The 25,249-nt window shown below is 36.0% G+C and overlaps 1 protein-coding gene across 2 annotated transcripts in view; it reads right to left on the minus strand.

Annotated features, from left to right (window-relative positions):
* The window catches only part of IPMK (inositol polyphosphate multikinase), a 51,051-nt gene that overhangs the window by 15,193 nt on the left and 10,609 nt on the right, over positions 1–25,249 (minus strand). Inside the window, exons 4-6 of one of the 2 annotated variants that reach the window (XM_044239531.1) lie at positions 21,571–21,656; positions 14,149–14,245; positions 4,753–4,871 (exon numbers count right to left, since the gene is read on the minus strand). In XM_044239531.1, the coding sequence (XP_044095466.1) occupies positions 4,753–4,871; positions 14,149–14,245; positions 21,571–21,656 (302 nt within the window). Of the gene's footprint in view, positions 1–4,698; positions 4,872–14,148; positions 14,246–21,570; positions 21,657–25,249 lie in introns of both variants that reach the window. The other variant, XM_044239530.1, reaches the window with a different exon arrangement.

The following is a 25,249-nucleotide window of genomic DNA, read 5'->3' on the forward strand; positions in this document are numbered from 1 at the left end:
CTATGATAATTGTTTTCATTTCCTCGAATATATGCCCAGAAGTAGAATTGCTGGATCATGTGGTAGTTCTATTTTCTAATTTTTTGAGAGACCTCCATACGGTTTTCCATAGTAGCTATACCTAATTTACATTCCTCGCATTCAAACTATTCAAAGTTCTAGTGGCTTGATGCTGAGATGCTGAGTATAATTCCCAAAGGAGTGTTAATTCCCTTTCTTCCATATTCTGGGCAATTCTTGTTATCTCTTGTCTTTCTGATGTTTGCCATTCTAACAGGTGTGAGGTAATTGTAGTTGTGGTCTTGATTTGTGTTTCCCTGAGATTAGTGATGTTGAGAAACCTTTTGATGTTCCTGTTGGCTATTTGGATGTTTTCCTTGGAAAAATCTCTATGTAGTTCCTCTACCCATTTTTTTAAATTAGATTTTTTTATCTATTAAATTGTGCTTCAAAGGAACTGTCAAGAAAGTGAAAGTGAGAAAATATTTGCAAATCCTATCTCATCGGGTATTTGTATAAAACTAATAAAAAGACAACTATCCCAATTTAAAAACAGCCAAAGGATAGGAATAGACATTTCTCCAAAGAATATATACAAATGGTCAATAAACACATGAAAAGATGCTTAACATAATTGTCATTAGGGAAATAATTGTCATTAGGGAAATTGAGATACCACTTCACACCCATCAGGATGTTGATTGTATTAAATTATATGAGTACTTTATATATTTTAGATACTAACCCCATATCAAATATATGATTTGCAAATTTTTTTTTGGAACCACACTGTCTATTAATGTAGCCTTGGAAGAAGCTTTGAAGCTTTGAAGAAACTGTGACAGATCTAATTTTATTCTTTCTTTTTTCAAGATTGTTTTGACTAATTCAGGGTCCTCCTCAAATTTACACTTGAATTTTAGGATTAAGTTGTAATTGTCAGTTGCTAAAAAAAAAAAATGCCAGTTTGGATTCTGGTGAGGATCATACTGGATCAATTTGTGTTCCTGTTATTTTTGTTCTCATAATTTCCTTTATACAGTAGTAAACATACTGTTTAATTAGGATGACAATGGTTAAACAAAAAAGAAGATAGTAACGAGTGTTGGGCAAGGATGTGAAGAAATTGGAACCTTCACAACATCACTGGTAGGTATGTAAAATGGTGCAGGAACTTTGGAAAAACACTTTGGCGGTTTCTTAACAAGTTAAATTTAACCACAGGACCTACCAATTTCAAACTCAGAAATCTATCCGAAAGAAATAAAAATATGTACATGTAAAAAAGTTTTACACTCATACTCATAATAGCATTAATAATAGCCATAACATGGAAATAACCCAATGTCTATCAAGAAATGAGTGGATACAGGATGCCTGGGTTGCTTAGTCAGGTAAGCATTGCCTTCATTATGATCCTGAGGGTCCGGGAATCAAGTTCAGCATCGGGTTCCTTGCTCAGCAAGGAGCGTTTCTCCCTCTGCCTGCTGCTCCCCCTGCTTGTGTGCTCTCTCTCTCTGACAAATAAATGAATAATATCTTTAAAAAAAATTAAATGAATGGATAAAGAAAATGTGGACACTGAAATATTATTTAGCAATAAAAAGGAACATAATACCAATCTATGCCACAACATGGATGAACTTTTAAAAACATTAAGTGAAAGAATCCAGTCACAAAAGACCACCTATTAGGGGTGCCTGGGTGGCTCAGTGGGTTAAGGCCTCTGCCTTCGGATCAGGTCATGATCTCAGGGTCCTGGGATCGAGCCCTGCATTGGGCTCTCTGCTCAGCAAGGAACCTGCTCCCTCCTCTCTCTCCGCCTGCCTGTCTGCCTACTTGTGATCTCTGTCTGTCAAATAAATAAATAAAATCTTAAAAGAAAAAAAAAAAAAAAAGACCACCTATTATATTGTACAATTCCATTCATATGAAATGTCCAGAAGAAGCAAATCTATAGGGATAGAAAGTAGATTACGGGGGCGCCTGGGTGGCTCAGTGGGTTAAGCCGCTGCCTTTGGCTCAGGTCATGATCTCAGGATACTGGGATCGAGTCCCGCATCGGGCTCTCTGCTCAGCAGGGAGCCTGCTTCCTCCTCTCTCTCTCTGCCTGCCTCTCTGCCTACTTGTAATCTCTCTCTGTCAAATAAATAAATAAAATCTTTAAAAAAAAAAAAAAAGAAAGAAAGTAGATTACGGTTGCCTAAGGCTAGGGGGAATTGAAAGACTGGAAGAAAAAGAGGGGCGACTGCTAGTTATTATATTTCTTTTGAGGGTGATGAAAATATTCTGAAGTTGAATGTGTTGATGGTTACCCAACTCCATAAATATACAAAACCAATGAATCATATCATATATTTAAATAAGTGAATTGAAGGATATGTAAATTGTATCTCAAAAAGTTGTTATTAAAAAAATACAAACAGAAGAACTACTTGTCTGGGGAAACAACATATCCCAAGAATGCTAAATCACACAATGTCTTATTTATCCTGTATATGTACCCTAAGGGTAATGGAAATCCACTGAAGAATTTTTAAATAGGGTAATGTCCTAATTAGATATGTCTTTTGCAATATTTGATGAACAGACTGGAAGAGAGCAAAACTGAACTTGAGAGATCAGTTAAGAGTAGAGTCTGGAAAGGGATAATGGGACTCAAGAGACATTGGAAATTAAGATCAATAGAACTGATGAATGGTTCTGAGATGTGATAGTACTACAAGTTTTCTGCTTTGTAAAACCGTATGTATGGTGATGCCATTTGCTGGGATAGGGAATAATAGAGACGTTACTATTGTTGTGGTTGTTAGTTTGCAAGAGGGATGTGTGTCAGTTTTTAATGTAGTCATTCTAGATGTCTTTACATTATCCAAGTAAAGGTCGGATTAGGAGAGCAAAGATAAACCAGAGGTAGAAGATACACCTTGGGTTTAACCAGTGTAAGTAAAAACGAACCATTTAAGAACAAAAGACACTGCTCAGGAAGAAACAGAAAGAAAAATGAGGGAGTAAAATGGAACTGAGCAGAATACATCAACATTTAAAGAGTAAACAGAAAAAAATGAGCTGGTAAATAAGACAAGTGGTCTTAGGAAAGTGATCTTAGGAAACAGCCAAGAGAGGGTATCATGAACACTAAGAAGGAAAGTTTCAAGGATAACTTAGATAGCACTGAAAGTTGCTTTTCAAAGTAAAGTGAATAATGAAAAAATGTCATTTGGACCTAGTTAACAATGAAGATTGTTAAGGTCTTTAGGGACCTTAGAAAGGAGCAAATCTGGAGGGATGATCAAACAGAAGCCAGACTAGAATAAGTTTAATATTGAGTGGAGGGGTGCCTGGGTGGCTCAGTCCTATAAGTGTCTGACTCTTGATTTTGGCTCAGGTCATGATCTCAGGGTCATGAGATCAAGGCCTGCGTCAGGCTCCATGCTTATTTCTTGTTTGTTTTAGCATTATTCCAATACCTTTTTTTTTTCTTTACCATATAACCATATATAATTATAGTATTCTAAAATGAAATAACTATACATTTTTTGGTTTTATTTATAACCAGAATACCAAATTTAACTGTGCTATTATTACCATCACACTAACAATTCATCTATAACACTTCTGTATTATAGTTTAAAAGTCAAAAGGAACACCTATACATACATCATCTTACATGATGAGTTTCAAAACTACCCACTATACTTATATAGGTAAACAATCATTTATCATATATCCAAATTTTGCCTCCACACATCTAGAAAGCATACCATGTATTTAGAGAATTTTCTTCCACATTACTTCTTAACTGTGGCATACTGTTTGCAAAGATGGCTTCAACAATCCTTCCCAACCTTGTGTGCACTACCATTTATATTGTGACTTCTCCATTCCCACTATCAGAATTGAAGTCTATTTCTTTTCCTCATCAATATGGGCTGGCCCTGTGAAATTCTTTGTCCTACAGATGTCACATCAAAAGACTTCCTAATGTAAATTTCAAGAGACTTTATAGCTCTCACTCTTCCCTTCTTGGAATATGAAGAAGCTCCAGCAAGCTTGCTGGAACACGGGAAATCATAGGGAAAAAGGCCCAGCCAACAGTATGATCTCCTAGACATGACAGTGAGGTCATTTTAGACCTAGCTGAGTCATCAAATGAACACAGCCATATAAGGAATACAGCCATACGAGGGACCCTAACTGAGATCAGCAAATTGTCTACCTGAGCCCAACTCAAACTTTCAACCTACAGAATCATGAGCAAATAAAACAACTGTTTTAAAATACAGTCTGAAGAAATAAACCAACTTTTAATTTTCTTTTTCTATTTTAAAAATAGAAAAAAATGAAAATACAAACTTTAACACTTTTCTCACGGAAAAATCACGAGTAATATCACTTTTACTTATCACATTATTTTGCACCTAAACTTAAGCTTCTTTAAAACAAAATTATCAGAGTCAGAATCTTATGGTTCAGCCATTCATTCATTTATTAATTACATATTATGTGTCAGAATAACTCCAGACACCCACCATCTATTAGTGAACAAAGGAGATTAAAATCTCTACCTGCACTGGGCAGATATGAATAACCCAAATCCAAAATATATTATCTTCTAATATGTAAGTGTTATAATAACATCTATATTTTCCAAGGGAAGAACATGTAAAGAGAAATGTTACCAATAATCACTCTTACCCTCATGCCAAGCACCAAGAACCCAATCTCTTCCATTAATGGGTACTTGCTGACCTGTTGCTTAATCTTCTCAGATGAGGCAAAAGGATCATAACTCTTTCGCCCTATCTTTACATCCATTATGCAGGGCTTATTAAATTTATGGGTCACATCTTCCAGTTTTAAGTATAAATCTGTTATTAAAGAAAAACCTTAATTAGTAATAGGAAAACACATTACTACCCAAATAACTTCCACAGGAAAACAAAATGAGAAAAATCTTAAAACTGAGAAAAAAGTTAAAATAAAACCAGAGTTAACAATTATTATTATTCCAACTGAAAGAAGAAGAAAAAACTGACCAACAAATTTATAACAAGTATAAATATCACAGAGAAACTTGCAGGAAGTGATTAAATTAATATTCAATCATAAGCAAAAGGATGAAATAGATATAAGGTTCCTAAGGACATTAAAATGAGATTATTTCAAAAGCTTTTTCAGAATGCATTCCCCTTTTGAATACATTTTATGTCATCTGTGCTTCAGCAGATCTCTTAGTATTTTAATAATCCCTAAAAATTTTCATTTAAAATTAATAGTAGGAATAAATCATTCCCACAGAATACACAACAGAAGCATAGTTCAAGAAAGTAAATCTATCTAGGGGCGACTGGTTGGCTCAGTCGTTAACTGTCTGCCTTTGGCTCAGGTCATGATCTTAGGGTCTTGGGATGGAGCCCCGCAGCGGGCTCCAAGCTCAGCAGGAAGCCTGCTTCTCCCTCTCCCACTCCCCCTGCTTGTGTTCCCTCTCGATGTGTCTGTCTCTGTCAAATAAATAAATAAAATCATTAAAAAGAAGGTAAATCTATCTACATTATGGTCACTGCCAAATACACATTATCGTATTACTAGTCTCAAAAGAAAAATAAGCATCTTGCTTTTCAGAATATAAGCATTCATCAAAAAGTTCATCTGTAAACTACTTTGGCATCCTGCATACATCTTCCCACAGAAAACTACTATAAATGGAGATTCAAGTAAAAAATTATAAATTCTAGTTACTAAATACTGTAACTGAACTAATGTCAGCTTAGCTTGAAAGTCAAGTCTAGGTACAGAGGGAAGAAAGGAAAGAAAATCTTTACTTGATGAAAGCATCTTCCCAAAGTTCTGACTGAGATCATAACTTTCAGTTATGAATAAGTGAAGCATTTCTCCTAAAAACTTTTTCTCAAAAACAGAAAAGATTTTATCTACTTTTTACTAAAGTAGCAAAGTTAGAGAAGATATGTATTTTTTATGAATAAAAGGCTACTAGAGAAAAAAGACTTGCCCTGTTTTCCTTTACCTTGACCCACACCAAGCATAGTTATTAAATTACAACAAAGAAGGCTGTATTGAACTAAAAATGAGAACAATCCTCATAGAGCTTGTGAAAGTTTTAAGCCACTCAGATTCAAGAGGCATAAATCTTTTCCTTGAAAGGATAAGAAATAGGGGCGTCTGGGTGGCTTAGTGGGTTAAAGCCTCTGCCTTCCGCTCAGGTCATGATCTCAGGGTTCTGGGATCGTGCCTTGCATTGGGCTCTCTGCTCAGCAGGGAGCCTGCTCCCCCCTCCTTCTCTCTGCCTGCCTTTCTGCCTTCTTGTGGTCTCTGTCTGTCAAATAAATAATAAAATAAAATCTTAAAAAAAAAAAAAGGATAGGAAATAAAGAGGTAAGTTTTATCCCTTAGTAAAAGGAAGGTCATGATTTTTTAGAACCAGGTGAAGTCAAGCACAAAAATGACAAAAAACTATAGTCCAAGAAACTAGCACTGGCACAGAGGAAGAAGTAGGACACATTTTAAAAAAGGACTCTCAAAAACAGACATGTTCAGTAAGAGAAAACAAAAGGTCTGGACACAGACACAGGACTGTTGACAATGAAAAGTAAGGGCACTGTAGGAATATTCTGATCAAGAAATTGGAACCCACCCAAGATTCTGTGCTTTCAAAGATAACCACAGGATGGGATGAGAAGATGGAGAAGAAAGCAGCACAGAACCGCCCCTTTGTATTCTCTCCTCTCACCTCCAGCTACCTTGAGTGAAAGTAAAGGAAATATTTCCATCCTTTTGCTACAGTTATGTAAAAATTTCAGTAACAAGGTTTATATTTCAAATACCAGAAAAAAACTAATTAGAACCCAATACAGTAAATCCCTGACATACACAAGTGTATCATTACTTTCTGTAACTCAAAAAGACCTCAAAAGTCTTGAGGAGAGTACAGGAGATAGTGTGTGAACTTAGCTAACTATCATAGCATCTTTATCTCAGTGTAGGATTATTATTTTCTACTTGCCAATTTGGTAGTGATTAAAAACAAACAATAAACTGTTTCTTGTAATAATTAGAGATGACAGAAGCAAGAGTAGATTACAAATCACAATATAAAATCTCTATTTCCTCTTACCCTCTTGGGAAGGAGGAAAATACAAATGCAAATCCCATATATAGTAGGAATACAATAAATGTTTGCTGAATGAATGAATGTTTGCCTTTCTCATTCCTACTGCTCAGTGAGACTTTGGATTTGGCCTTACTAACACTGTAATAACTGAGTCATTCCTTCAGTAAACAGGCCTGAGCATCTTGGGTTTTATTTGACATATATTTCAACTAGCCAAATGTGTTTTTCTTTACTTTCAGGTTCTTGATATGGGATATATGACTCAAATTACCAAACAACTGCTAAAATATTATTAACCTTGTTAATAACTTTTTTTTAAAATTAATTTTTTTATAAACATATAATGTATTATTAGCCCCAGGGGTAAGTTAATAATTCTTAAATTAAAACCTGCTGAGTTAGCTTAGTGTTTTTCTTTTAGTTCCCTAGCCTTGATTTTTTTTTTTGCAAGTGAAACTTAGAATGAGATTGTAATTTCTATCCTTCCCTTAGTTGTAAAAATAAACATCAAAACCTGCTTCAGAGATGCATTTTTTTTTTTTAAGGCTATAATGTCATATATCTAGCAGCTTGCCACAAGTACTTTTGAATGAAACAGATAAAAAGGAAAATGGGATATGATCTGAGCACTGACACCTTTACAGATTTTTTTTTAAACAGGTTATCACTAGAGTTAAGTCTGAATATTAATTCTTTCTGCAAAATGCTATTAGCAAATTATTTCACTAGCATACAGCTTAATTCAAAATAAGTCAATCTTGAGATTTAGTAACTTAAATGCTCAAAGGCATTTTACTACAGGGGAGTTTCACTTGTAAAGCAATGTCACACACAGACTGGATAACAAAGGATGCTTTTTCAGCCAGGCCCCTCTGGCTATAGAATGAAGTAGTATTTTTTAATTTTCAGGTAAACAGAAAATATGTTCTAAAACTCATCCAGGGTTTTAGCCACCTTGGGTGGCTAAGTTGGTTAAGCGTCTGCCTTTGGCTCAGGTCATGATCTCAGCGTCCTGGGACTGAGCCCTGCATCCAGCTCCCTGCTCAGCAAGGAGCATGCTTCTCCCTCTCCTGCTCCCCTACTTGTGCTGTCTCTCTCTCTGTGAAATAAATTTAAAAAAAAAAATCTTAAAAAAAAATAAAAATAAAAAATGAAACTCATACAAAAAATCGGATGGACTAAGAAGGGGCGCCTGGGTGGCTCAGTGGATTAAGCCGCTGCCTTCAGCTCGGGTCATGATCTCAGTGTCCTGGGATCGAGCCCCGCATCGGGCTCTTTGCTTGGCGGGAGCCTGCTTCTCTCTCTCTCTCTCTCTCTGCCTGACTCTCCACCTGCTTGTGATCTCTCGCTCTGTCAAATAAATAAATAAAATCTTTAAAAAAAAAAAAAGAATAAGTGTTCTATCTGGAATATTTTTAAGTTCATTCTGATCAAGGTCAAGGAAATAAATGAAAATACTTTCATACAATGTTTGGGAAATAATTATGATATGATTAATATGATGTAATTTGTAAGATCTGATTTTGAATGAAGAGAGGTGCTTTTTACACATACATGTGTATAACTGTATATTGTATACATTATAAAGATTGATAGAATAATAACTAGATTTACTTTTTTAAATTCTGAAAACCTCTATTTAAGACAACAGATACTGATAAAACCAGTCTGCCAGAGGTCAAAGGACTGGCATTTATGAAACTCAGATCTAAGGAGATATTCTGTAATAATTGTGTAATAAATAAAAGGCCATCTACTTTTCAGAAATACATGGAACTCATTATAAGAGATCACAATGACTAGAAATACATTAAGTTTAAGAGGCTATGGCTATAAGAGATAAATCCATTATTTATCTACAAATTCATGGAAGCATACACAGAATTTCTATAATTCATTAATTTTTTGAGGCAAAGATCATGAAAATAACTACCAGGTATTCAGAAATATACCACTTCATGCTGTTATAAGCAGATTACTAAGTAAAATTTCTCAGTGGCTTTACCAATGACATGGTTAGCATGCTCAAAATATTATATATTTCATGTTGTTGATGACAGTGTAAGATTACCCAAGGTTACTATGGCTGAAGGAAGCTTCCTATTTTAAATATATTTTCTAATTAAATATGTATAATTAAATATAATTACCTTTAATATAAATTAAATGTAATACATTGCTTTGTAATACATTATGCATAAAAAATTCCTATAGCAAATTTTCTACTGCTGGAATATATTCCTGACACCCTAAGAAAGGGGCAGAAAATTCCCAGTATCAAAGAGAAAAAAGTAGAAACATTTGAAATACTGTGGAAAAACTGAAAGACCTACATATAACTAAACAGTAAAGATAATTAGTTTCTTTAAAGGAAGGACTAGAGAGAGGGCATTCAGGGAGTTGAAGGAAGAGTTATTTAGATGCTCTTAAACTAAATATTACTGATTGTATAAATTATGAGAATATGGGTTCCAAGTTTCATCAAACTCTTCCCCACCATCTCCAGAAAGTCCAGTAGGTATTGATTACTATCTTCATTTCTGAACCTCTCAAAAAAGGAGAAAAGGCCAAATGAGGAGCCCCCGCCCAACCAGGAAGCCATATGGAAAAACAGAGAAGGCCTTTTACTTCTGCTTTCAACTGCAATCATTGGTCATTTCTAAAGGCAAGATAATCTGAAAGTAGAAAGAATCACAGGCAGAGACCTTGAGCTTCCAAATTTGACCTAAGTTTATGGGAGCTTATTTCAGTGCATGCTTCCTAAAATTTGACTAGTAGCTAGATCCAGAAACCTAACAATTAATCAAGCTGGAAAGTACATTTAAAAACTCTCAATTTGCTCAAACACACTTAAAGATATATTTTTCTATCTCCCTAGATAACTATCAATAAAATCTTTTTGATGGTATATATCCTAGGCATCATATGTTTATATAGATAAGGATGAGATTTAATATATGTAACTAACTCAAAATCTTCAAAGATAATTTATGAATGTTTTAACTTTAAAAAAAAAAAGCTATTGGTCATGTTCTAAAATTAGCTAATGGTGATGATTTTATAGCTCTATGAATATACTAAGAACTACCGAATTGTATACTTTAAGTGAGTGGGTTTTATGATACATAAATTAGATCTTAATAAAGCTATCATAAAAAAATCAAAAGGAAAAAACCTTATTGGTCAGCATGATCTTACATTTCACTTAAGTTACAATAATTTGCTAAGCAAATTTGCAGTACTTTCTACATTTTACTACTCTGGGCTGTAAGAACTACATCAAGTTTATAAAACTACCATGAGCACCTGAAAAATAATAAATAATTTATAAAACTACCATAAGCACCCACCTGGTGGGTGGGTTGGGGAGGCCAGTTATTTCCTACGTAAAATACAGTAATGCAAACCACAGTGTTCTAAAATTTAAGAAAATATTTGGTTTCATGATATAAATATGTATATTTGTTTCATTATCAAAAGGATAACAGAAAAATGATCCCATGGATTCTCTAAAAAAAGCTAAACACCTGCATAGTGCAACAATTTTTGTGTAACTTCCTCCAGAGCAAAAAAATTGAAAAGCAATAGGAAATCTACCAAGGCAACTAACTGTTCAATTGCTAAAGCACTCTATATACAGTTTTATTCCTGTCCTTTCCACCCTTTTATTTACATTTTCTCCTCTCTTCTCTCATTTTCCTCACCTCATTTTCTTATCCCAGTAGCACCAATTCCCCGTAAGAGAAATTCAAATAAGAATATTAGAATTTTCAAAGCATTCTTACATAACATGCAACTCCTCAAATCTATGTGGTATTATTTTCAATTTATAAAAGAAAAAGTAGAGCTCAAAAAGGTTAATGAGTTGGGGTGCCTGTGAGGCTCAGTCGTTAAGTGTCTGCCTTTGGCTCAGGTCATGATCTCAGGGTCCTGGGATGGAGCCCTACATCGGGAGTCATGCTCAGACAGGAGCCTGCTTCTCACTCTTCCAGTCCCCTATCTTGTGTTCCCTCTCTCGCTGTGTCTCACTCTGTCAAATAAATAAATAAAATCTTTAAAAAAAAAAGGTTCATGATTACCAACTTCACAAAATTTCGAAAAAATCGAGGTAAAACCAAGTCTTTTGGGGCACCTGGGTGGCTCAGTGGTTTAGCCTCTGCTTTCGGCTCGGGTCATGATCCCAGAGTCCTGGGACGGAGCCTCACTTCTGGCTCTCTGCTTGGCAGGGAGCCTGCTTCCTCCTCTCTCTGCCTGCCTCTGCCTGCTTGTGATCTCTATCTGTCAAATAAATAAATAAAATCTTTAAAAAACAAAACCCAAGTCTTTGGACTTCAAACTACTCTTTCTATTTTAGTATAGATGTCTCTCTATTTAGTACTGAAGACCAAGAAGATTGTTAATTGCTAGTAAGTCCTTTATATTTAAATCATATGCTAGTAATTCCAAGCTATAAAATGCTATTTTTAATTAAAATATTTCTTCTTACCCAGATTCTTTCTATATACTCTACTTTTCAAAATAATGATGCTGTTTGCTCAGTTATTCTACGCCTTCCTAACAACGTTTTTAAAATGAGTATTTACTTATCTGGATGTTGAATACAGTACCATCCTCAGCGACCTCTGTTAATCTTTCACTGTCACTTTAACGACGAGTAATGATTTGCTCAAAATTAAACAGCAACCAGTGGCAAAGTTTAATGGAATCCAGTTATTTTGTTACAACGGAAACCTCTACGAAGTAAGGTGATCATAAAGATTTGTGAAGTAACTTAAGTAATATGGTGATCTCAATCAGGATATACTGTATATTTGGGACAAAAAGACAAAGAAAGAAGGAAGGGAAAGAGAAAGGAAAGAAATAAAGGGAAAAAAGAAAGAAGGAGGAAGACAAAAGCTAAACTCCCTCATTTTTTTTTCATATTACTGAAATACAGAAGAATCCTAAATACCCGGGGAATCATAGATTTACTATTACCTGAGAATACCAGGAAGATACCATGATTCCCTACAAATGACACTTCCTTACCTAGTAAATAAGTAGAAGAAAAGAAGAAAAACAAAGCTGATGAACAAGCCCAAGCTGGAGCTCCTTCTCTCCCTCTTCTCAAAATGCAGCTACATCCAAAAAAAAGTGTAGCTTTTTTTTTAACAAGCATATCACTAAACTCTAACATTAATCTACATAATCAAAACACTGGCAGTTGAGCCTATTAATTTGCATTTTAACAAGCCTCTGGGTTTTTCTCAAACTCAGTCAAGTTTGAAATTCTTCACCTATTCATGAATGATTCTTCCATCATTAAGCAGTCATGCTATTTGTTTAATTCTGCTCTGTCAAGGCTTCGAAAAGGCAAATACTTCAAGTATTCATTAAGAAAGAGATGTGCCCTTACATAGATCATTTTGTCTTCTAACCACGAAACTTAGCAGTATTTTTTTAAAACTGTGATTTTTTTAAAAAGAGGGAGAGGGGAGGAGCAGAGGGAGAAGGAGAGAGAGAATCTTAAGCAGGTTCCACACCCAGCATGGAGCTCAATCTCACAACCCTGAGATCATGACCCGAAATCAAGAGTCAGATTGACTGAGACACCCAGACGCCCCTAGAAGATTGCAATTTAAAGCCTAGAATGAGACAGAGGAAGTTATGTAAACAAAATATTTTTCTTGGTTTTCCTACTCAAAATGAAAAAAGAAATTGCCCAATAAATAAGGAAAAAAGAACATTTATAAATTTACACAGTATTAAATATCCATTTTTTTATTCAATTATAAGAAATTGATCATTAATTTTTTTTTAAAGACATTTATTTTAGAGAGAAAGAATGTGCACATGTGAGTGGAGGGTGGTGGGAAGGGGCAGAAGAAGAGGGAGGGAGGGAGGGATAGAAGCAGACTCCCTGCTGACCACAGAGCCATCAGGGGGCCAGATGTCATGACTCAGATCATGACCTAAGCTTACATCAAGAGTTGGACACTCAACCGACTAAGCCACCTAGGTTTCCCATTGGTCATTAACGCTATACACCATTTAAGAAACTGGGTATGAAAAACAAAAGCAGGGACACCTGGGTGGCTCATTCAGTTAAGTGTCTACCTTTAGCTCAGCTCATGATCCCAGATCCTGGGATGGAGCCCCACATTGGGCTCCCTGCTCAACAGAGAGTCTGCTTCTTCCTCTCCCACTGCCCACCCCACAACTGCTCACGCTTGCTCTCTCACTTTCTCTCTCTTTCAAATAAATAAATAAAATCCTAAAAAAGAAAGAAAGAAAGAAGTACGATTCCCTTAATGAAGTGAAGAAAAGACTAGAAAGAAAACCACATATATTCTGTCTGTATAAAACTAGGCTTAAATTTATACAAAGGCATTTAAAAAGACACTCTCAGGTCATGATCTCAGGCTCCTAGAGTCCCACATCAGACTCCCCTGCTTAGTGGGGAGTCTGCTTCTCCCTCTGCCCCCAGCTCCCCATGCTTATATACTCTCTCTCTCAAAAACAAAAAAAATCTTGGGGTGCCTGGGTGGCTCAGTGGGTTGAGCCGCTGCCTTCGGCTCGGGTCATGATCTCAGGGTCCTGGAATCGAGTCCCGCATCGGGCTCTCTGCTCGGCAGGGAGCCTGCTTCCTCCTCTCTCTCTCTGCCTGCCTCTCTGCCTACTTGTAATCTCTCTCTGTCAAAGAAATAAATAAAATCTTAAAAAAAAAAAAAATCTTCAAAAATATTTTTAAAAATCAAAATAAAAGTCATTGTCATGAATTAATAGTAAAGAACAGATTTTTAAGAAAAGATTACCATTCAAGGGGCACCTGGGTGGCTCAGTGGGTTAAAGCCTCTGCCTTCAGCTCTGGTCATGATCCCAGGATGCTGGGATCGAGCCCCGCATCGGGCTCTCTGCTCAGCGGGGAGCCTGCTTCCTCCTCTCTCTCTGCCTGCCTCTCTGCCTACTTGTGATCTCTCTGTTCAATAAATAAATAAAATCTTTAAAAAAAAAAAAAAGAAAAAAGAAAAGATTACCATTCGGTGCAGTGGGAGGTGACCAGATGCCGTAATATTTTGGCAAATATTTTCGTAGCTCTAAAAGAATACCATCAGTACAGTCAGCAGCATAAACCTGAAACAGAGAGAAATATAACATTTGCATGGCAGTTTCTTATAATGCTTTATAATTGCCCTACACATTTCTCAAATAAAATGATACTGGTGAATCATAATCTCGTATTGAGTTTCAATTGGAAATACATTTGGAAGCAAAAAAAAGATTACTTGTGTCTCCAACAAAAAAGTATGATTGTTTAGAGCACATCTTTCTTGGTTATCTAATTCTAGCCTTTCACTGTCCTTAAACTATTTTACAACTAAGTTGTAGATAAAGCTTCAACAAATGCAAAATAATTCTTGTCCATGGAAATGTAAAAAAATTCTGGCCGGAAGAAGTTCAGCTCACTTCCTTCCACCCTCCACCACCCCTCATGGGAGGGTAGAAGATATATACTTATTTCAACTTCCCTTTAATTCTTATAAATTTGTGCTTCTTTGGATTCTCTTTTGAACCAGTTTCAATATCTGCTGAGTTTACCAAAATCTTTAACACATGTTCATTTTATATCTGTAAGGGTGTTATGGTTTTTTTAGAAGATTTTATTTATTTATTTGACAGAGAGAGCACAAGTACAGGGAACAACAGAGGGAGAGGGAGAAGCAGGCTCCCTGCTGAGCAGGGAGCTGGATGCAGGGCTCAGTCCCAGGACCCTGAGATCATGACCTGAGCTGAAGGCAGATAGTTAACTGACTTAACAAAGGCACTCGGGAGTTATGATTTTACCTTTAAAAAATTATCCTTTAACTCAATGTAAGTCTAATTATTTGTCATTTAATTCCTTGATGTATAACCGATAATAATTCTAGAAAATACTAGAAATGTTCACATATCCTGGAACTAGATTCATAGTTTTTTCCCTAGAAGAGTAGGGAAAGAAAATATTTTTGGTTTAAAACAACTTGTAAAACATATTATCCAATGAATTCTCACAATATGGCCTACCCAATTACCTAAAACCATTAAAGTTCACTGGTGTAAAATATTTGTGAAATCTCAGTATTATAATTCTATTTGTCAAGCCATATTCATGTCTAGTAGTTATACATAAAACAATTCTACAAAATAAACTCAAGTGTGACAGACTCACTAAATATTCATGTGATAGATTGTATTACCCAGTTTTCCCTATTGAAATGTGAGCAGAAGTGGTATTAGTCAATTCTAGGCCAAGTAAGGGAAGGGTATACCTTACCAACTCTTTGTTCCTGGTATAACATCAGTGAGGGCACAGTGTTCATAAAGACATAACAACAGGATGGAGGAACCAAGTATATATCTATGTTGATATGGACTTGAAATCCATGATATATTTTTAAGTAAAAAAGATAAAAGAACTGGAAGAGTATATACAAAAGGTAAACTTTCTCTTCTTACTTAAATATGGGAGCGGGGAGAGATGATTAAAAACAAACAAACAAAAAAAAACTTTCTACCTGGAAAAATGTAGGATAAAATATAACAGACATTTTCCTAAATGTATACCTAAGCTCCCAAGGAGAGAAAAGGAAACTTGTAGGGGTCTGAAATAAAGAGGGAACCAAAAGCGTTAAACTGAGCTGTAATGTTTGGGCTTCATAAAGGTCTACTCTGAAGATCTGAACCAAAGGTTCTCTTTGGTTCTCACAGATGAAGACAGAGTTACTATACTGAAACAGGGAGAGTAAAAGAAAATCTAACTACTGAATTGTAAAAACCCTGTCATCCTCTCCCTTCCCCTACCATTACACTCTAAAAATGCCAGGGACCAAAAAAAAAAAAAAGAAAAAAAAGAAAAAGATGCTGCTGGGGGCCAAACTGATCAACAAAAAGACAGAAGCAACAAATAAATAATATTAGGAATATAAAAGAAGTTGTATGTAATCCAACTATATTTTACTCTCACAATGACAGAAAAGTCAAGATATTAAAAAACAGAATCAGTGGTTAAAAATATATCCCTTGGGGCACCTGGGTGGCTCAGTGGGTTAAGCCACTGCCTTCAGCTCAGGTCATGATCTCAGGGTCCTGGGATAGAGTCCCGCATCGGGCTCTCTGCTCAGCAGGGAGCCTGCTTCCTCCTCTCTCTCCCTCTGCCTGCCTCTCTGCCTACTTGTGATCTCTCTCTGTCAAATAAATAAATAAAATTAAAAATATATATATATATATCCCTTCCCAGGGGCACATGGGTAGCTCAGTAGGTTAAGCATCCAACTCTTAGATTCAGCTCAGGTCCTGATCTCATGGCACGTGAGATCAAGTCCTGTGTCCAGCCAGCTCCATGCTCAGCAGGAGTCTGCTTCGATATTCTCTCCCTCCGCCCCTTCTCATGCTCACACTTTCTCTCTTTCAAATAAACAAATAAATCTTTAAAAAAAAAAAATCCAGGAAAGAAGGAATGAAATGAAAAAAAAAAAAAAAAAAGCATATTAAAAAGAAAAAAAAAAAAGACAACTGGCTACAATGATACAGTTAAACTCTACTAAGTCCTTAAGGAGGGGCACCTGGGTGGCTTATTAAGTGTCTGCCTTTGGCTCAAGTCATGATCCCAGGGTCCTGGGACTAAGCCCCACACTGGGCTCCCTGCTCAGCAGGAATAAATAAATCCTTAAAAATAAAAATAAATAAATAAATAAATCTCTAAAAATGAATAGGTGAATGAATAAATAAATAAAATGAATAAATAAATGAATAAAATCTTTTCTTAAAAAAGCCCTTAAGGAACAAAATCCTTATCTGATAGAAATTCTTCCATGAAATAGAAAAAGAAATGCCCCTCCTTTCATGAAGATATAAGAAATCTGATATCAAAGTTAGACAAGGAAAATATGTGAATAAAATAATCTCATTTTTGGGAATAGGTGGAAAAATATTAAATAAAACACTAGCAAACAAAATCCAGTAATGCATATTATTAAGAAAAAGTTAGAAGGACATGTACAAGTAGGTTATACTCCAAACATGAAAGATGACAATAGATTAGAAATCTATTATGACATTTACATTAACAGATTAAAAGAGGAAACTCATAAAATCATTTCAATAGATACAGAGAAGGTAGCTGAAAATATTCAATACCCATTCAGGTCTTAAAAAGTTTCTTGAAATTGGGGCGCCTGGGTGGCTCAGTGGGTTAAGCCGCTGCCTTCGGCTCAGGTCATGATCTCAGGGTCCTGGGATCGAGTCCCACATCGGGCTCTCTGCTCAGCAGGGAGCCTGCTTCCCTCTCTCTCTCTGCCTGCCTCTCCATCTACTTGTGATTTCTCTCTGTCAAATAAATAAAATCTTTAAAAAAAAAAAAAAAGTTTCTTGAAATAAAAATAGAATGGATGTTGTGTAACTTCCCCTTTTCCCAAGAAACTAACTTCAATCAACTAGATCGGTGGGCATCCCTTGTCCATCAGTGATGGACTTAATAGTACAAGATAGTGGAGGGTAGGAAAAGTGTTGAGGTCAGGTTATTTACTTCTCTAATTTCCTCCCTCTCAGTTCATACCTTCTAGTCAAGTCACCTTCCCTTAGTTCTAGTAATCAGTGTCTCTTAATAGTACAAGATAGTGGAGGGTAGGAAAAGTGTTGAGGTGAAGTTATTTATTTCTTTAATTTCCTCCTTCTCAGTTCATACCTTCTAGTAAATTTACCTTCCCTTAGTTCTAGTAACCACTCCCTTTCTTTGCCCTTTCAGGCCCAGAGATGATATAGCATTATCTCTTGTAGGTGGCCTTGCACTGTGACCACACCTTTGTAAACAGTCCTTTTATTAAACTGACAGAGTGTACCTTCATATTTTGACAGTCTTGATGCCCACAGAAGGCAATTTCCTTAACCTGGGAAGAAGTATCAGAAACTTAAGAGAAAGCCATACTTAAAAGAAATTTAGAAGTACTTTTCTTAAATGAGAAGAAGATGCCCTTTCTTTCCCCCATCACTACTTCCATTCACCACTGTACTGGAAGTACTTAAAAGAAATATATGGATTCAAAAGGAACAATAACAGGGGCACCCGGGTGGCTCAGTAGGTTAAGCCTCTGCCTTTGGCTCAGGTCATGATATCAGGGTCCTGGGACCGAGCCCTACATCAGGCTCTCTGCTGGGCAGGGAACCTGCTTCCCTCTCTCTCTCTATCAAATGAATAAATAAAATATTAAACAACAACAACAACAAAAACCCTTCCAATCACCATAGCTTTAACTGTCTACATAGGAAACAATTAGAACTGTTATAGTTCAATGAGATTACTAGATAAAAGAAATATAAATATCATTCCTATATATTAGCAATCACTGAGAAACTTAATTCAAAAAAATATTTATGACAGAAACAAAAAATGAGGTACAAAGAGTAAGCTGAACAAATTATGTAAAAGACTTTTACAGAGGGAATATAAAATACATTCTTCAAAAAGGAGGGCATATGTAGCAGTTAAAAGTACATATTTAAGAGCTAGACTGAGTACATTCAAATCCTAGGGCCATCATTAAATTTGAATGATCTTGGTAAAATTATTTCAACTAATGATGCCTTCAAATGTACAGGTATAAAATGAGGATAATATAGAACCTAACTCACAGGTTTTTTCTGAGGATTAAACAAGTTAATACTGGAAAAGCATTTATATTAGTATTTGTTTTTTGTTTTGGCTTGTACTATTTTTTCTACTTCATCTAAATGAGCTAAAACTATAAAATTCTTAGAAGAAAATAAGCATAAATCTTCATGACTTTAGATATGACACCAAAAGCACAAGCAACAAAAGAAAAAACAGATGAATTGGACTTCAAATTTTTAAAACATTTGTGCTTCTAATCACTACCAAGGAAGTGAAAAGACAACCCAAAGAATGGAAGAAAATATCTGCAAATCATTTACTTGATAAGGGACTTTTATCTAAAATACATAAAGAACTAAAACTAAATTAAAAAGACCACCCAATGAAAAAATAAGCAAAGGATTTGAAAAGACATTAGTCCAGAGAATAAATACACATAGTCAGTAAGTACATGAAAAGATACTCAACATCATTAGCCATTAGGGAATTGCAAACCAAACAAACTGCAATGAAATTAGCATTGCGCTCTCAAAAACAAAAACAAAACAAAACAACAACAAAAACCACAAAAAAATAAAAACCACTTCAACACTCACTTGGATGACCATTAAAAACAAACAAACAAAAACCCTGACAAGTATTGGTGAGGATGAGGGGAAACTGGAAACTTCATACATTGCTGGTGAAAATATAAAAAAATGGTAAAGCCCCTCTGGGACACACTGACAGCTCCTGCAGAATATTCAAATGACCCACCAATTCCAAAATTGGAAACAGGTATTCAAGCACTAATGCAGAAATGTACATAGCCAACACTATTTACAAAAGCCAAAAGATGAGAACAACCCAAATGTCCATCAGTGGGTGAATGGATAAACAAAATGGGATATGGAAGTAAAATGGAATATTACTTTTCCTTTAAAATGAACAAAGTTTATGGACAATGGGGAGGGTATGTGCTATGGTGAGTGCTGCGAAGTGTGTAAACCTGGCGATTCACCGACCTGTACCCCTGGGGATAAAAATACATTATAATATAGTTTATAAAAAAATATAAAAAAAAATAAAATGAAAAAAACAAAAAAAAAGGAACAAAGTACTGATGCATACTAAAACGTAGATGAACTTTAAAAACATTATGCTAGGGGTACCTGGGTGATGCAGTTGGTTAAGCAATCAATTCTTTTTTTTTTTTTTTTTTTTTTAAGATTTTTTTTTTTAATTTTTTTTTTTATTTATTTGAGAGAGAGAGAGAGACAGTGAGAGAGAGCATGAGCGAGGAGAAGGTCAGAGGGAGAAGCAGACTCCCCATGGAGCTGGGAGCCTGATGTGGGACTCGATCCCGGGACTCCAGGATCACGCCCTGAGCCGGAGGCAGTCGTTTAACCAACTGCGCCACCCAGGCGTCCCTAAGCAATCAATTCTTGGTTTCAGCTCAGGTCATGAGACAGAGCCACAAGTTGGGCTCCACACTCAGCACAGAGTCTGCTTGATATTCTCGCTCCCTCACCCTCACCACCTCCTGCTCATGCTCTCTCTCCCTCTAAAATGAGTAAATAAATCTTTAAAAGAAAAAAACCCTACGCTAAAAAACCAGGCTAGGCCCATATTATACATAATTCCATTTATATGAAATATCCTGTGGGCACCTGGGTGGCTCAGTGGGTTAAGCCTCTGCCTTTGGCTCAGGTCATGACCCCAGGGTCCTGTGATCGAGCCCTGCTTCCGGCTCTCTGCTCATCAGGGAGCCTGCTTCCCCCTCTCTCTCTGCCTGCCTCTCTGCCTACTTGTGATCTCTCTCTGTCAGATAGATAAATAAAATCTTTAAAAAAATTTTTTTATATGAAATATCCTGAATAGGTAAATCCATAGAAAGCAGATTAACAGTTGCCAGAGATGGCTTAACAGGTACAGGGTTTTGTGTGATGAAAACATTTTGGAACTAGACAGAGCTGAGAGTTGAAAACACTGTGAATGCACTAAAAAGTATTCCTAGTCATAGAGTTAATTAGATGTTAAGTATGCCGTGTCCCTTTCCCCAAATTTAAAGATTCATAGTACGTATTAGCACATTTAAGGTTCTAAAAAAAGTCCTGTAGTAAAAATAAAAACACTTACTTAAATTCAGCACTTCTGCAACGGGCTCTCAGTTAAGGGGTATTTATTTATTTATTTTTGTGAGAGAGAGAGAGAGAGAGAAAACAAGCAGGCAGAGTCGCAGGCAGAGGCAGAGAAACAGGTTTCCTGCTAAGCAAGGAGCCCAATGTGGGGACTCGATCTCAGGACCCCCCTGAGATCATGACCTGAGCTGAAGGCAGCAGCTTAACCCACTGAGCCACCCAGGTGTCCCAATTAAGGGGTTTTTAGAATGTAGGTCTAAATCCATTAATTGAAATCAATTTAGCAGATCGAAATAAGGATCTTTAAAAAATAAAGTAGACTAGGGGCACCTGGTTGGCTCAGTCAGTTGGGCAGCCAACTCTTCATTTCAGCTCAGGTTATGATCTCAGGGTTGTGAGATCAAGTCCCGAGTTGGGCTCCTCACTCAGCACGAAGTCTATTCGAGTTCCTCTCCCTCTGCGTTTTCCCTGCCCCCCTGCTCATGTGTGTGCTCTAAAATAAATAAATAAAATTTTAAAAATGAAGTATAGTGAAAAATACTAGAAGGTAAAGATACACATTATATTCATGAAGCTTTTGTTTTAGTCACATATACAATATACCAGGACATGCTGTCAAATGAATTTACCTAGTCATCAGACAGCTACGAAAAACTCTTTGAATACAATGAAACAAACCTTACCTCACTTACCATATTATAGAATTCCAGCTCTCTTGGACCCCTTGGAGGTGGCTGTAACTGTTTCAAAACTGTGCCATCTGGATGTTGCAGGATACCTATAAAACAAAAATCAGCTATTTTTTAATCTTTGATAATGGTATACCTTGTATCACGAGATAGATGAGTTCTTAAAGTTACAGATAAATCACTTTCATAAAAATTAAAGGGTCTGTTTTCCTTATTTCAGAAATTTCAACATTTAACCAATAGATTTCAGTGCTTGTTATATGCAAAGCACCAGAACACAAATCGTGATGTGTGGTTTTATTGTCTCAAATTACTATTCCCCTTAGAGCCCTCTCAGACTTTCTAATAAATTTAGAATATATTTCTAAATTTTATAGAAATTCTTCAGTAATAGTCTTTCTGGGAGAAAGTAATTTATAGATAAAAAAAATCACAAGCAGTAGTGTAAACTGATTCCACTCTTGTATACAGAAAAAAACAAATTTGTTAAAGGTGGTACTATATGAACTTTCTATTTTGTAACTTTTTAATAAGTTTTTCTCATTTATTATAAGAAACCAACTAAAAATTTTTCCTGATTCAGATGCACTACGTACAGATAGTATGAGGGCACATAACCACTGGGAAAAGTGGGTACTGAAATCAGATACCAAGCCTGAAGCAGAAGGGGCAACTTCTCATTATCAGCCCACTCAAAGGAGAACCCTTTTCTTAAAGCCATCACATATGTACTAGCACTGGTCCTGTCCCTATACCAACAACACTCATTACCAAATTTATATGCTAAAATCTTAAATTTTCAAATACCGAGATTTTCACCAAATCACATGTTAGACCACAACAGGGCTCAAATAAGTATCGTAAGGAAAAAAGGAGACTATGTCAGAAAAAAATTCCTTCACTGAAAAAATAAAATTAAATTAAAAAAAAAAAACCTCTTGGACTTCTACTTTCACTTAAGAGACAGAAATCTAAAAATCCCATCCCAAGACTCTGGGTCAGAGGGCCTACCTAATATTGAAGCTGCACCAAGACAACAAGAAACACCCCCTACAGCCTTGCATCAGGCTGGTAATTACCAAGTAATAAGCAACAGTAGCCTACATTTGGAGAAAAGGCATGAACATGGAGAAAAATTATCTCTGAAGCATGAGTGCACAAAGAAGACATAAAGTAGAGGGTTAAACAGGAATGTTGAGAAAACTCCTCTGGCAAATCAACCCCATTCTAAACATAAGATTACAAGAGAAAAACTTCAAGCCTGAGGGGCACTAAAGGTGTTATTAGTCTGCTCTAGCTTCCATAACAAAATACTGTAGACTAAGTGGCTTAAACAACAAAAATTTATTTTTTCACAATTCTAGAGGCTAGAAGTCACAGATCAAGATGACAGCCTATTTAGCTCCCGGTGAGAATTTTCTTCCTAGCCTGTAGACAGCTGCCTTCTTATTTTTACCTCACATGGTGGAGACAGTGAGAGAAAAAACATACTCTCATGTCTCTTTTTATAAGGACACTTTATCCTTTTGGGTCAGGCCCACCCTTATGCCCTCATTAATCCTAATTATCCCCACAAAGACCCTCTCCAAATACAATCATACTGAAGAAGGTTGTTCCTTCAGTGTATGAATTTGGGGCAACACAACATTCAGTTCATAACAGAAAGTAAGTAAAACAACAAAATTCAAACTTGGCTCTATTCCGGACTAGACTGGCTCAATCACCAACACTAACTGCCTAGCAGAAGAGGTACATTCATTTCAGTTATAAATACTGTTTGCTTTCAGTCTCACATGTGATGTCCAGAATTTAATAAAATATTACAAGACATATGAAAAAGCAAGGGAAAAAAACACTACCAAAAGAAGATGCAACATATAGAAGAGTTTCAGAGATGATACGAATGTCAGAATTATCAAAGGAACTTAAAATAACCACAATTAGGGACGCCTGGGTGGCTCAGTGGGTTAAAGCCTCTGCCTTCGGCTCAGGTCATGATCCCAGGGTCCTGGGATCGAGTCCCGCATTGGGCTCTCTGCTCGGCGGAGAGCCTGCTTTCTCCTCTCTCTCTGCCTGCCTCTCTGCCTCCTTGTGATTTCTGTCTGTCAAATAATAAATAAATATTTAAAAAGAAAACACACACACAATTAACATGCTAAAGATTATAACAGAAAAGGTAAATAACATGCATGCAAAGATGGGAAATTTCAGTACAGAAACTTAAGAGACAAAAGGAATGTTAGACATGAAAAAGGGAGTGGCACCTGGGTGGCTTAGTCAGGCAAGTGTCTAACTTCAGCTCAGGTCATGATCCCAGAGATCTGGGATTCAGTCCCCCAACAGGTTCCCTGCTCAGTGGGGAGTCTGCTCCTCTCTCCCTCTGTCCCTTCCCTGGCTTGTGTTCTCTCCTCTCTTGCTCACTCTCTCTCAAATAAAAAAAGAAAAAAAAGAATAAAGAGACAAAAACATGCTTTCCATGGGCTCATAAGCAGACAAAGTATAGAAGAGAAAGGAATCAGAACATAGAAGGAATCAAAATATAGAAGAGGAAGGAATTGCTGTTGACAGGTCAACAGCAATTACCCAAACTGAAACACAAACAGGAAAAAAAAAAAGTGGAAAAAGTTAGAAGAAAGCATCTACAATTTGTGGAATAATATTGAACAGCCTAAGATAACTATTAGAATCCTAGAAAAAAGAAAAGGCACACTCATGTTCACTGAAGCCATTATTCACAATAGCCAAAAGTGGAAGTAACCCAATGTCTATCAACAGATGAAAGATTAAAAAAATGTGATCTATACATATAATGGAATATTTTTCAGCCTTCAAAAAGGAAATTCTTCATTCCATGCTACAGTATGGATGAACATGGAGGGCATATGTTAAGTGAAATGAGACAGTTACAGAAATACAAATACTGCATGATTCCACTTACACAAGGTGTTTAAAGTAGTCAAACTCTTAGAAACGGCAATTACAATGCTGGTTTCCAGGTCCTGGAGGAAGGGAGAGGGGAATTTGTTGCTCAAGGAATAGAGTTTCACTTTTGCAAGATGAAAAAGTTCTGAGAGATATTTTGCACAAAAATGTTTGTATAGTTAACACTACTGTACTATATGGTTAAAATGATTAAAATGGTAAATTTAATGTTGTGGGGCTTTTTTTTTTTACTACAATGAAAAAATTATGTAGGTAGTGGGATTACAACTATGTAAAATAAGTGCATGTTAAAATTTCTATCTGTGGCAAGAACTTTCTAGGTAATTTTTATTTCTTTTTTTGTAACTTTCTCCAGGAGTTTCTATAATAAACACACTGCTTTTATTATGAGAAAAAATATATGACATGAAAAATTCAAATATACTAAAATGATTATACATTCTACTTAATCTCAATTATGTAAACAAGTTATTGAAAAAGATTAAGGGAAAAGTTTTTAAATGACAGAAAGGGTATGAGGAAATACTTGACAAGACAATGTCTAAAATGTCCTAAAACTAATGAAAAACCTAAAAACACAGAGATAGGAATTCTAAATAGGATAGAAAATACAAACTCCTAGACATTTTTTTTTTTAAAGATTTTATTTATTTATTTGACAGACAGAGATCACAAGTAGGCAGAGAGAGAGAAGAGGAAGCAGGCTCCCCGCTGAGCAGAGAGCCTGATGTGGGGCTTG

The sequence above is a fragment of the Neovison vison genome, chromosome 2 (assembly GCF_020171115.1).
Source record: "Neovison vison isolate M4711 chromosome 2, ASM_NN_V1, whole genome shotgun sequence".
NCBI lineage: Eukaryota > Metazoa > Chordata > Mammalia > Carnivora > Mustelidae > Neogale > Neogale vison.